Here is a 14,089-nt window from a genome sequence, read left to right as displayed (position 1 = left end):
ACAGTTTTAAAAACACGCACCATAAAAATTAAGGCACTGGAAGATAGTGTGGGACTAAATTGTTAAGGGAAGCCTCAAGTATGGAAACTTTGTTAAGTCCTAAAGGATGGCTATGACTTCTAAACCCCAAATAGGAGGCCAAGAGCCCTTCTGAGTAACAGTCAGAGGCAGTACACAGTTTAAATGCACAGCTTTGAAGTCAGAGAGACATGGCTGAACTCTGCCATCACTGCTTAACAGCTCTGTGCCCTTAGACAAATTACTTAACCTTTTAAACCTCATTTTCTAAAACAAGGGCAAGAGTGGTACCTAGCAAATGTTTCATTTATTAAGAGTGTGCACAGAACTAGAAACAGAGAATAAGACAGATACAGTATTGGCCTTGTGAAACGCAAGATAACATATGTGTAGGGCTCAACAAACAGTACTGATATCACTGTCATCATTTTCGTCATCATCAGAGCACAGTGGTGGAAAGTATAAGATATGTTCCAGTGAGAACAAATAAATCATCTTAGCTGGAACAAGATTTCATAAAAAAATATTGGCATGCCTCAGGACTCAGTCCTGGAATCTCTTTTCCTTTTCTCCCAGTAATTTCACCCATCCCACAATTTTAAAATACTATCTATCTATACCCAAATTTAGTATCTCCCCAACTCCAGACTCCCTGTCCAGCTGCCTATTAGATACCTCCATGTGTATGTCTTCATAGGCATCTCAGATCTATAAATCTAAAACAAGACTCTGGCTTCCTGATCCAACTGGATACCAACCAACCATGTTCCTCCCTGGGTCTTTCAGTAAGTCAGTAAATCACCAAATCCTTGATTCTTCTCTTTACCTCATGCCTCACATATCCAAAGCATGAGCAAGTTCTTTCACTTACCTAAAAAACATCACCGATTTATTCACTGCTCTCCACTGCCAAAGCCATCATTCCAGCTCAAGATCTATTGTCTCTCATTAGATTATCTCACTGCAACAGTTTCTATGATTCCTTCTCCATGGAGCAGGGAGCTCTTGTTTAAAAATGGGTAAGACTACATTACACACACACACACGCCCCGTCATTGCTCCATTCAACTTAAAATGGCTCCCAAATACCATTAAAATGTTGATGGTCTACAAGGCATACATGATTGAGACCCTTTTTACCTCTCCGTCTCATCTCCTATAACCCCCCTCCCTCTGTCTGCACTGCAGTCACACTGGCTGTCTTTCAGCAACTAGAACACCCCTACCCCAACCCCAGCACTAGGACAGTGTAGTCCAACAGAACTTTCTGCCCTGGTGGAAATGTTCTATATCTGCACATGTGGCTATTAAGCACTTAACATGTGGTGAATGAGACTGAGGAACTAAATGTTTATTTAATTTTGACTAATCTAAATAGCCACACACTCCTAGAGGTTATCATGCTGGACAGTGCAGAACTAGCCTTTCCTCTGCTGGGCTATTCTTCTCCCAGACCTTCACAGGATGACTCTTTCTTCTCCTCGTGTCTCAGCTCACTGTCAGCTCCTTGGAAAGGCCTTTCCTGACTACCCCACCCAAAGCAGCTCCCATTAACACCATTATCACTTTGCCTTGTTTATTTCGATCAAAACACATGCACTGATGCCTTTATGATTTGTCTTCCCCAAACTAGAATACGAAATCTGTAAGAGCAGGGATTTGTCCATTTTGTTCAATGTTAGGTCCCCAAGATATATGTGCTTGGCATATAGTGTTATCAGTGAATGTCTGACCAATGGCTGAATGAATGAGTCGGTGAGTGACTGACTATGGGGTCAAGTCAGTAAAAGCAGTTAGGAGACCAGTTATACAGAGTGCTGGAAGAAGGAAAGAGTCCTTCAAATACTATGGATCCAGGCTCTGCAATGTTCTTAAGCGCCCCGTGGGGGACAGGCAGGCTGAGAAGGCACAAAGGAGCAGAGCACATGCACAGCAGGGCTCCATCCTCAACTGACCCCAAATCAATTTTATGAGAACATTAGTGATACAGACACACAGATGCTCCTTACCTATGAGACATTAGGAAATGTCTCAAGGAGGTTTCTACATACACTCAAAAGGCATATCTTCACAGAGGAAAAAGGACTGAAAGGGGTATTAGGCAACCAAATTAGCTTTGTAGTATCTGGATCTGCAATAGCAAACTAAGGCATTAAGGTTACATTAAACATTCAGCCAAGTTAAATACCGGTTTATAGTCATACTGCCCTATGAGAAATGTCATTAGCTGTGTGACTTAGCAGAAAAGGGGAAAGGGAAGCAATGACGGGAGAAAGTAAATGATCTTTTTCTAACAAGTTCAAACACCCCGATAATCAGCAGAAAGGAAAGAACACATAACATGGACGAAATTACTGACCAGCCAAAATGAACAAACCTAGATTTATAAGCTAACAAAACTGAAAACCCAGGGATATCATGGGCAATATGGATTGTAATTATTCATTATCATAATTTCAAGGAAAAAGATTGGCATTTCGATTTATCTCTATTAAAAACCATAACACTAAGGAAAACTGCAGGGTAAAGTTTTGAACTAAATGAAACTACATGCTCTTCAAATCTTTTGCAGTAAATGTTGTCTACCCTGCTTTAAACTTGACCAAATATCAATGCCGCTTAAAAAATTACCTCTCATAAAATGGAGCAATGTTGGTAAAGTACACAATGCATCCCAGTCCATACCTAAGTCAGAACTTTAACCAGGAGTTTACAGAACAAATCTCTGTAAGTCGATGTTTACTACTGCTGTCAGCACTCACATTCGGAGCTGGTGACCACCACAGCTCAAGCCACACCAGAGAAAACACAGCACTGCAGAAGCAGCAACAGTCACCGGGAAGGAAATCCTCTTCGCCTGCCAAATCCTGACACACTCATTTTACAGAAATGCCAGCGACACTTTGTAGCTAAAAGTCAGTCACTATTTTAGTAATCAAAATACTGTCTACATTTCTTTAAAATTAATTTCCTACTTCCAGCTCCAGGGAGACCAAAGCAGGTTAAAAGAACGCCTCTGTTCAAATTCTCTGTTGAGACCATCATAACTGCTCACTCGGTTCAGCAGTAAAAGAACAGTTCCCAAAGCTTAACTTTGTTACTGCACTACTACCCGCTTCCCAGCTGGCTCCATTTTCATTGCTACTATCGTCCCCCCAGGCCCATGGTTTCTTTACTGACATCAGGGCTAAAAGTATAGGAAAAATCATTCACAGAATAACACAGTTTTAACCTTTCACAGCACCTTTGGAACACCCTTAACTGCGGACAGGCACCTGCCTTGTAAAGATTATACATGGAATTCTTTTCTACTTGATCATTATCATCAACTTTGTGACAATATAAATACTAGCAATACGTCACTGGAAAGTCAGAGTTTCTAACTACCAAAATAGATTACTATAAGACTTATACTTCCAACAGTGAACTGTAAACAAACAACTATGGTATCTCCAAAAGTTCACTTTTGGCTGTTTTTCTCATGTCCCTATGTACTATTCCAGCTACTTCGGAGGAGAATGGGTTTGTAAAACCTTAAGTATCATGCTGTGTTTTCCATGAGAAGGAAAGTAACATGAGGAGCAAGGCAACTCTACAAGTTCAGCGTCCATGTCTGATTTACCTTTATACTACACAGTGCCTAGAGTCCACCTTATTTGTGAAGTAAATGATCAATGATCCCTGATAAATATGCTATTTTATCATATTAAATGTTTATATGAATTATTTCAAAGACTTTATCATCTTATTTTATATCAGAGGTTGCTAAAATTTTCTGTAAAGGGCCAAAGACCAAATATTTCAGGTTTTGTGGGCCACATACAATCTGTCATATATTTTTCTTTGCTTTTGTTTGTTTGTGCAGAACGCTTTATGGTGTAAAACCCAGAGGTCTATACAAAAAGGAGGCTGCAGGCTGGGATTTGGCCCTTGGGCCATAGTTTGCCCACTCTTGCTTCTCAAGTATACCAAAAAACCGTAATTACATAGAATGCTCACACTTTGACTGAAGAAAAACACTTCCAACTGTTTTGTGTGGGTTTTTGTAATTTAAAAAAAATAAACTATGTTTAGAACAGTTTTAGATTTACAGAAAAAAATGCAGTTAGTACACGCTGTATTTCATGTTTCCATATATCCCACACTCAGTTTCCCCTATTTGAACAGATGAACCAATATTGATACAATATAATTAACTAAAATCCACTTTTTTCACATTTCCTTAGCTTTTATGTCTTTTTCTCTACCAGGATCCTATCCAGGATACCATATTACATTTACTCATCATGTCTCCTTAGGCTCCTCTTGGCTATGACAATTTCTCAGACTTCCCTTGTTTTTTGATAATGACAGTTTTAAGGAGTACTAGTCAGATATTTTGTAGAATGTCCCTCTATTGAGATTTGGTGGGTGTTCGTCTCATAATTAGACAGTGGTTTCTCGGGAGAAAGACCTCACATACACAAAAAGATACCATTGTCATCACATCATATCAAGGGTCTATCGACATGACTTAACGACTTGATATTTACCTTGATGCCTAGCTGAAGCAGTGTTTGTCAGGTTTCCTCCAACTGTTTTTTTAAAACACAATTAATAAAAATTAATTTCATTCTTACCATTTATAACAAGCTAGACGGTTTTAAACGTCAAATCATTTTGAATAAGCTGACTGTAAACTTTCACACACATCATGATTCACTATCTATGTGATTCACATCTATCCCTCATAAAATATATCATATGAAGACAAAAATTAATTTGTACTTTGCTAGTATATTTGACTTTCAATTCTTCTCAACTCTTGTTTCCCACCCATTAGAAAGGAAGGAGGTAACCATTAGGCTGAATTAAAAGGATTCTAAAGAAAACATAATGGACAATACTCAGATTTTCTCTCACTTTTTAAATGATTATTATGCAAACTAGATTGTAAGCAACCTGAGCTGAGACAAATCTTATCAGCTTTATATCTCTCAGAGTCCAGGGTACCTAGCAGGTTGATTAATTTATATTTACAATTTCAGTGTTAAAATAATTCAAAGCAGTCAGATATGGGGGACAGGGAAGAGCAATGTGAGACTAAGAAGAACTAATTCCTCCCCTCTAATTTTTTCTTGGTCAAGTTATAAGTGAGAGGACTCAGAAAGGTGGGGAGAGTGGAAAGGGCTGAAAGTCTAGAATGAAAGGGGGAAGCGTGGGTCAAATTAAGGCTATCAAAACACTCCGAAGAGGGAAATGCAATTCAAAACCACAGGAAGACACTACTTTGTGCCCACTAGAAATGCTTAAAAAAAAGAGAAACTAACAAGTGTTGGTGAGGATGCAGAGACACACTGCTGATGGAACGTAAAATGGTGCAGCCGCTATAGAAAATAGTTCGGCAAATCCTCAAGAAGTGAAATATGTGACCTAAGAATTCTACCTCTAGGTATATATCCGGGAGAACTGAAAGCATATAGTCATACAAAATTTACACACAAAGGTTCACATAGCACTACTCATAACAGCCAAAAAATGGAAACAACCCAAATGCCAATCAGCTGAGGAACGGATAAACAAAGTGTGGTATATACACACAATGGAATATTATTTGAACTCATGCAAAGGATTGAAGTACTGACACATGCAACAACATGATGAATCCTGAAAACATTACGCTAAGTGACAGAAGTCAGACACAAAAATCATATGATTCCATTCATATGAAATTTCCAGAATAGGCGAAACCATAGAGACGGTAAATAGATGAGTGGTTGTCAAAGGCAGCAGGGGTGAGAAAAGAACAGAGGGTGAGCTCTTAATGGATAAAGAGGTTTCTTTGTGGGGTGATAAAAATGTTCAGGAATTATATAATGGTCATGGTTACACATTGTGAATATACTAAAAACCACTGAATCATACACTCTAAAATGGTTTTACATGGTGACTTTTATGTGATTTTTCTTCTCAATAAAAATAAATAAATTAAAAAAAAAAACACTGAAGGCATTGAAACATTCTGAACTTACATACATTGGTAAATCACTTTTGAACCACAACCTATATACATAACTGTGCCTTTAAAAATCCCTTTCCTATACTTTTGTGGTAATTTTTCCAATAATAGGAGCTTCAGAAATGGATGGGAAAAATTAGTCTAAAATTCTAAAAAGAAATCAGTTCAACCAATAGCAATCAAGTTCACAAGACGAGCATACACAGACTCAGGCCCTATCTCAAGAAACGTACACCGTATTGGGCTAACGGTTCCCTACCATTTCAGTAACTCCGTCAGCAACATGAAGCTGGCCACATCCCTCTATAGTGGTGGCATCATTTTCCCAAAGACATTTACTCAAGCAAAGTAAGCAAGTGCCATTTACAGGGCACCAGCTCCAATGCCCTCAGGCATGCAGTGCAGGGCCTGATCAGGCTGCGGGGCAGCTGCCACACTCACCCTCAAACAGGGCTTCCTCACGTGAAATCTAAAGAGTGGCTTGCTTGAAGGCTACGGTCACAATGGCTGACTACGCAGCTAAAAAAGTGACTTATTTATAAATAATAGTCTTTCTTGAAAAGGCAATTACTGTCTGGAGTCTTCCAACAAAATTAAACTGCAAACTATGGACTATTAAAGTCACTGAAGAAATCTTTAGTCATATACTAAGCACTCACTGCTCACTCCAATAGGCATTATAGCAAACTGTGTTGAAAACAAGAAATGTTTCTTTGGGAATTTTTGGAAGACAGCATAGTTTAGTTTAAGTTGGTGCTTCCCAAAATGATTTTTTAAAAAAACCTTCTTTTAACAACCTCTTCACACTTCAAAACTATAATCACTCAGATAATCCACAGTGATCACTTGGCACCCAGACCCGGAACCACATTCAGCAATATATGACCATGGCAGTCGCGACTAAGATTATCAGTGCTAATTTTGTTTTCTTTGCACTTATAAGTAATTCACATCTGACAATTAGTCAACATGTAGCAGCTTAATTCTCTAATTACTTTTAATCTAACTGGAAAATCAATTAACTCTGGTCGTTGGTAGTTATGGGTAAATTTTTTGAAAGCCCAACAATATGAAATTGGAATAAGAGAGTAGCTCAACTAGTATTCTTTGATTAATTTAACACCTTTTTTCATTAACTGACCTAACCAACACTCAGTTAAAAATACCACACACAAAGAAACAGAAAGCGGTAAGAAGCAATCAGGTCTTCTGAGGGGCTTACACTCTAGCAGTAGGTGTAGCAGTAGGTAAAATTACTTGCTTTGACTTTGAAAGACAATACAGAGTTCCTCAGATGCTAATCATGTGCTACAGATGGCACAGAACACCCAAAAGTTAACTCCCTCTTCAAGGATACCCGGCTGAGATCCTCTTTCTCCTCATTGTCACCTTTCCCATCCCCCAGGGTTTCTTCCCTTCAATTAGAAATTAAAGGTTGCGCGATGTCTGACACTAGCCATAAACCAAAGATTATGGTCTATCAGCAAGTTTTAACATAAAGTCACCGTGTGGTGGCAAATCCTTTAAATTCAACTAGACAAAGTCATTGTATCTCTGGATAACATTCCATCCAACAATAGAAAATGAGCAGAATTCTACTAGGAGTTTGAAAAACCACTCAACCTGTCTCTGAGGCCTGTGTACGTTAGCCCTCTACTGCTCCAAGAGGCAATAAATACATCCAAATTTTTTCTTCTATATTCAATACAGTTTTTTTTTTTTGCACCAGACCATTTGGCCATGATCTATGGCCTACCATAAACACCAACTGGTGTGGTCAAAGGGTGTCCATGGTGAGCAAAATAGAGATGAATGAGGGAGCAGACCTGCAAAATAACACTCTTGGGGGAGGGGTCAACTGAGGTTGAAGGTGAGGCAAGAAATCATGGACGGGGAGATTTCCCCAAGATTAGTGGGGGGAAAGGAAGAAAGAGGGCAAAGTCAATACTGTTACAGTAAAATTGTAACCTATTCAGGGATTAGACAAAGCTCCTAACTCTTCCCCCATATAGAATTTCTATTGTGCCAAGAATATATTGAATTTTCAGTTCTACCTGGACCTGAGCTGTGGTTCAATAGGGTCAACTTGATGGGTTCCCAACCCACACTCCCAAGGCGTTCATGAACCAGACCCCATGTGTGGCTAACTCAGGGATCACAGAATCGTAAAACGTTGACAAGGGACCTTTGAAGATCAATAGAGATTGGTCAATCAGCCTGAAAAATCAACACTGTGCAAAGAGGTTCTACTTCACTCCAAGACTGCCCAGCATGTCCAGGTGCCCAGGCAATCTAAAGGAATGAAAAGGACACAGGCTCTGTAACCAGACTATCTGGCTTCGAATCCTGACTCCGCGTCTAAAAGCAATGGTAACCTCTCTGTAACTCAACTTCCTCATCTGTAACTGTAAGATAATAACGGTACCTACCTCACAGGACTACGGTAGAATAAAATAAGAACACAGTTAAAAGCTTAGCACAGTGGCTGTCACACAATAAACATGGAGTAAATATATGCTAATATATCTACTATTTTCAGAGGTAACCTGAACTACATACATATTTATTCAGTTCCTAAACTGGAATGACAACACTACAGCTTCTACTATTTGGCTCGGCCCTAATTAAGGGCTCCCAAATATCCCTATGAAGTAGGTGGTATTATTTTTCTTTTAGAGTTGAAAAATGTAGTTTTACAGGGATTCAGAAACTCATCTAAACTTACTCAATAAGCTTTGATTACATCCCAGCAAAGTTTGCATTATGTCATCTATCTCCAAAAGCTTAAAAGTATTTTAAAATAACACTTCGGTATTCTAAAATGACTACTTATTGAATGAAATTATATTCTTGTAAAATCTCCAGACCTTTCCCCACTAAATATGCATAATTATTTATACAATCAGAAATACCTCTCAAATTCTAATCGACTATCAAAAACACAAGATTCTTTTTCTTAACATAAATATGACTGAATAAATCATCATGATCATTTTAATCAAATGGCTTTAAAAGTTCAAAAGTACTGCAGATCCACAGTTTATCAAGTTACTTTCCTTCCAGGACTTGTAATTTGATCCTGTAGAAGAATAGGCACACTTTAATTGGCCTATGTAACATCTCTCTTTCCATATGTTTGGTAAGTGTGTAACAAAATTGACTGGAGTCAATAGTTACTCCAAATATCCTCTCCCAACATCTCTTATTCCATTCAAGACTTACAGACACTTACTTTTCCTAAAAGAAAACACCATGAAATATGTCAATGTTGACACTGATCTCATGGAATACTTTTAAAACTTGAACACTTAGATCCAGAAATATTTGTAACCAAATTTATAAATACTTAAAGATCCAAAAGCTTCAAGGAAAACTGGAATAATAACAAGTCATCTTAATCAAAACTGTCTCCAACAAATGAATTTGTTACCTAGTTTCCTGAAAACAGAGTTCATAATAATTGTTAATCCATTAAAAGTTTAAAAAGACATGCTTAACTTGCTTAGGAAGTAGTGATATGGGAAAACCAAGCCATATAATTTTACTTCACTTTCTATTTGTTTAACCTAGCATTACATATTCTTATAACCCTTACTGGTAAACATAAATGAAATGATATTAATAAAATATGGAAATGGAAAAAGAGAACCTAAAATGCCTAAATACTTCAAGAATGCACTGCAGTTTCAACAATCTGAAACTTCAAGTATCAGAAAGCAGAAAGAATTATCACACAACTGTAAAAGTCAAATATTTATACAGGTGCCTTAAAAGTCACTGTTGCGTGCACACCACCATCACTGACATTTACTACCTGTTAAGTAGTTTCAAAGTGCAATAACTGGCTTGGAGCGTGAAGTTTATGACAACAACTAATATGTCTGGAGAGACAATAAAGGTGTGATGCTTGTCATAACTTTTATCAGGCCAGCAACAGACAGCTAGGCTGTGGCAAGACAGACTGCACAGGTGTCTTTTCTCATTTCAGGAGGGAAACCTAAACCGATACCTTCATGGATAATTTAATGAGGATTGTTTCATAAATTTACAATGTCATTTATGACTTTCTTATAATTGCTCTTTAATAGCTTTCAAAAGCAATATTCTTATGATAAAAGTAACTGAGAATACAAAGTATGAAACTATTTCAGCTTCAAATTGAGAAAAGGGAAATGTTTCATAGGAGAAGCACCTAGAAAGGTTGTAAATCCCCAAGGCCACATTCCATAAAGAGCCGAAAAGAAGTTTTAGAAATGATAGAGTCCAAAGAGTGGAGTCAACCCTAATAATATATGTATTATTTAAACTTATAACTAGGAATACTTCCTTAATGGAAAATTTATAAATTTATAATTAGGATTATCTCCTGTTATTCTTATAATAATTCTAAGAGATTTTCCTTTTAAGGCTAAAAAGAAAGATGGGATAGGGGACCAACATTTCTGAACATTCAGCTACATTTTAGCTTCTGAACTTCTTAGACGCTGATTTAGACGATTATCACACTTCTCTTCGCCTCCCAAGGAGAATAAAAAGTGTGTGTTGAAAACTACAAGAAATCATGCTAAGCTCAAGTCAGAATTCCTCAATAACCAAGGTTCAGTTTCAGTGGTCATTTTACAACTTACTTCAAAATACAATCTGCCATTTCAAGGTCTGGGAATCAGTTTAACTTTTCAAGTAAAAACTAACACTAGGCAGTAAAACCCCAAACAAACGTTCCTAAATTCTGAGGGGCGAAGCCAATTACACCCACTACCAAGGCCCAGAGAGGAAGGGTGTACCTGGGACTCCCCTCCACGTTCAGGACCTCCGGGCCTGACCTGTGGCGCGCCCCATCAAGAACTCCCGGTCAAGGCTGGGAGTCAAACACCGACAGGGAGATGCTACAGGTGATCTGAACGGCTGGTCCCCCACCTTGCACTTAGGCCTCCTCCGGGGCCCTGAGCCCGTCCCGCCTCCCATGCCCAATGTACCCTCCAGCCTCAATTCTGCCAACTTTAGGCGGTAGCGTGCTTGTAAGAGGGCTCAGGTGGCCCCTCTGGGTCCGTTAACTGGACACGGAGTGCCAGCCCGAGGCGCCCATTCCACCGGTCACTCCGGGCCCGGAGTGTCTAAAGGTCCTGAAGAGCGTCAGGAAATGGATGGGCAAAGGGGGCCCTGGAAGGGGCGGCTCCGACTGGCCCCTCCAGGGCGCCTGGCCGGCTGACGCCGCCCGGCTCGGGCAGGGCGCCCCACGCCTCCTTCCCGGGACCCGTCCCAGCACCGAGGCCGGCGACGCCCCACGCCCCACGCCCCACGCCCCCCGCGCCGCGGGCGCCGCCGCTCGGCCGGGTCTCCGGGACAACAGCCACAGCCGCGCTTCCGAGGCGGGTCCCCGCGCCCACCACGGCCCGGCCGCCCACCTGTCCCGGGGGTCGATCCAGCTGGTCCTCCTGGTGTTGTGGTCGATGTAGAAGACCTTGCCGTCGTAGTCCCTGGCCTCCTCCCAGCCCCGGGGTAGCGGCAGCTGCCCGCTCCCGGCCCTTCTAGGCATGGTCAGCGGCCTCGCCGGCGGGCGGCGCCTCCATAAGGACCGGGCGCGGGACGCGGCGGGAACGCGACTGTCCGGCTCGGCCGCCGCACCCGACGCGGGCGCCGGCGAGGGGCTGCGGGGCGCGGGGCGCGGCGGGGCCACGCGCGGGGGGCGCCTCAGGAATCAGTCCAGGAATCCGCCGGGGATCAGTCCACCATGTCTGCGTCGGAGCAGGCGATCGAACCCTCCTCCTCCTCCCCGCGGCCGCCGCCGCTGCCTCCGCCTCTTCCTCCTCCTCCTCCCCGTCCCCCTGTGGCCGCCGAGGGTCGCGGCGCCCAGGCTGCCAGAGCCGCCGCCGTCTGGGCTGGGATCCGGGAAGCTCGGCTGAGCGGCGGCCTCGGCGGCGACGGGCCTCTTCATTTGCATGCGATTAGCATGCGCCCCGCCCGGGCCCGCCCCCGCCGCTCCGCCCCTCGCTCGGCTCATCTGCATGCACATTCCTCGCCGCCACATTCCAGGGCTTAACCCTGCCGCTCCCGAGGCCCGCCGCCAGAGCGGGGACGCGGAGCCGAGCCGCGGCGGGGAAGGGGAGCCGGGGGACTGGGTGGCAGGGACAGGGCCGCGGAATGCACCGCCTGCCCCCTCCCGTTGACCCCAAATATCTCCCTGCGGCCAAACGTCTCGGGTTTTTAGAGTTTCGGGACGGAAAGGAGAGCTAAAGAGAAGTCTCCGCACCCTTCTCAACCTTTTTCTGACTTCTAGGGAAAGCACAGGACCTTCCAGAGGAAAGGGGTGGGAGGAAGCGCTCTGCGGAAGGAAAAGGCCCAGCAAACACCGAGGGCACAAAGGCTACCCCACGCCGCGCCCTGAGCCGCTTAAGACCCGAAGGCGGTTGCGGGCGGTGGGAAAATGTGAAAAGCACCGAAAGCAGTCGGTGGCGCGTCCGGGAGGCGTCGCCCCCGGGGCCTTTGCAGGGCGCCTGGCCCTCTGTGACCTCAGCCCGGGGGCCGCGGGCCTCGCGGCGGAAAGCGAAGGCGGGTCCCTCGGTCCAAGAGCTCTGCGACACGCCTGCCCCAGTGGCTCGCGGGGGAAACTCCAGCCCGACCCTGAGAAGCGCCTGGGCCCCACCCCCCATCTCCATGGCTGTCGTCGCCACCGGGGCCTCCACGCAGGGCCGGGTCGCTCCACTCGCGGGGGGCCGGACATGCCACCGGAGTCCCCTCTAACGCTGGCTTCCGCTGCAGGAGTTTAGGCTCCTTGGACGTAGACGTGTCCGGTATCCAGCCCTTTCCATCCAGCCCCCGCCCCGGGAAGTCCTCCACCCAGAGCCCAGCCATGGCCAAGAAGGTGTGGGCGACATGCTGGAGGAAGCCCACAGCGGCGGGAAGCCAGGGTCTTCTAGGCCCTCGATCAGCCGTGATGGAATGTGGGTCTTTCCTCATTCCACAAGTTTTTATTTATTCAGCAGCTACTAAGTACTGGTCGGCACTGAGGAGGGTCTGTATGGAGGTCATGCTCTGGAGCGGACAATGCCAGGAGCAGCAGGACTGGCAGGGCCTGGACACAGAGCATTCACTGCTCCCAGCCCCTGGGTCTGGGAGAGAGCCTTGCAGTACCCAAACTCCTCTCGAGCCACGTCTACACCACCGTCTCCTACTCCTATTCTTCCAGGTTACTAAGCAGCTTCTTTTAAAGTAAAACACCCAAGGAGGACCCGGCAGCTCAGTCATTCACCTGGTGTGAATTCGCTTAATCCTGCAGCTTAATACATAATGACTTCCCAGCTTGTGCAGGTCACAGAGTTGGGCAGGGCCTTTCAGAGGGCTTGGAACAAGGGCCTTCTGGCTCACAGGCCCATCAAGGAGTCAAGTGAATTGAGATTCCGCTACGAGGCGTGGAGTGGAACTGGCACTGAATCCTCAGGCGGTGGAGGCGTCTGCAGTCAACCTTGAAGGTGGAGGATGGTGGTCCTGGAGTATAAGGACCCAGGGCCGGGCTTGGAGCTGCTGGTCCGCGGGAACTGAACCTCCCTTCTCTGGCAAGGATCTTAGAAAGGCTGTATTTGCCCTCGAAGCTGTTTCGGGGAGCAAAAACTTTAAACCACCAGAAAGAAACTGGAGAGCTGGGAGCTCCAGGAAAGGAGCAACCAGCGAGAGCAAAAGGTGGGGGATGAAATCTCTCACTTTACTTTTTGGGACCCGCCTCTTTTACACCCAGGAAGCTAGGCTTCACCCTTAAGAAAGAGATGCCCCCACCTCCTGGACAGTGTTCTGCTCACTCCATTCATCAGGAAGTGATCACACAAGGCAAGCTTCCATTGGTTTCAATGAGATACCACATCCTGGTAGATAATCTTAAGGTTGGACTTCTGAAGGCTGTGAAAAAGATGGGAACTGTCTAAAATTAATCTCTCACATACTGAATGAATGTGCTTTATTTTAGACTCTTCTAAATTGGCCCACCTGCATTGTCAAAATTTGCTTTATAATATACTAATAACACCATTCAGCAACCCAAACAAAGCTTTCTTGTTTATTCCTTGCTTCCAGGCTCTCCCA

At 43.8% G+C, this 14,089-nt stretch overlaps 1 protein-coding gene across 6 annotated transcripts in view; it reads right to left on the bottom strand.

Moving 5' to 3' along the window:
• The window catches only part of WWC2 (WW and C2 domain containing 2), a 170,712-nt gene extending 159,123 nt beyond the window's left edge, over positions 1-11,589 (bottom strand). For all 6 annotated transcript variants that reach the window (XM_039882603.1, XM_039882606.1, XM_039882605.1 and 3 more), the window contains exon 1: positions 11,422-11,589. In XM_039882603.1, the coding sequence (XP_039738537.1) occupies positions 11,422-11,552 (131 nt within the window). In that variant the 5' untranslated portion in view covers positions 11,553-11,589. The remainder of the gene's footprint in view (positions 1-11,421) is intronic.
• Between the last annotated feature and the right edge of the window lie 2,500 nt (positions 11,590-14,089).

The sequence above is a fragment of the Pteropus medius genome, unplaced genomic scaffold, assembly GCF_902729225.1.
Source record: "Pteropus medius unplaced genomic scaffold, Ma_sr-lr_union100, whole genome shotgun sequence".
In the NCBI taxonomy this organism is placed as follows: Eukaryota; Metazoa; Chordata; class Mammalia; order Chiroptera; family Pteropodidae; genus Pteropus; species Pteropus medius.
The sequence above is the reverse complement of the archived record's forward strand: the minus strand, read 5'-3'. Positions and strand labels throughout refer to the sequence as shown.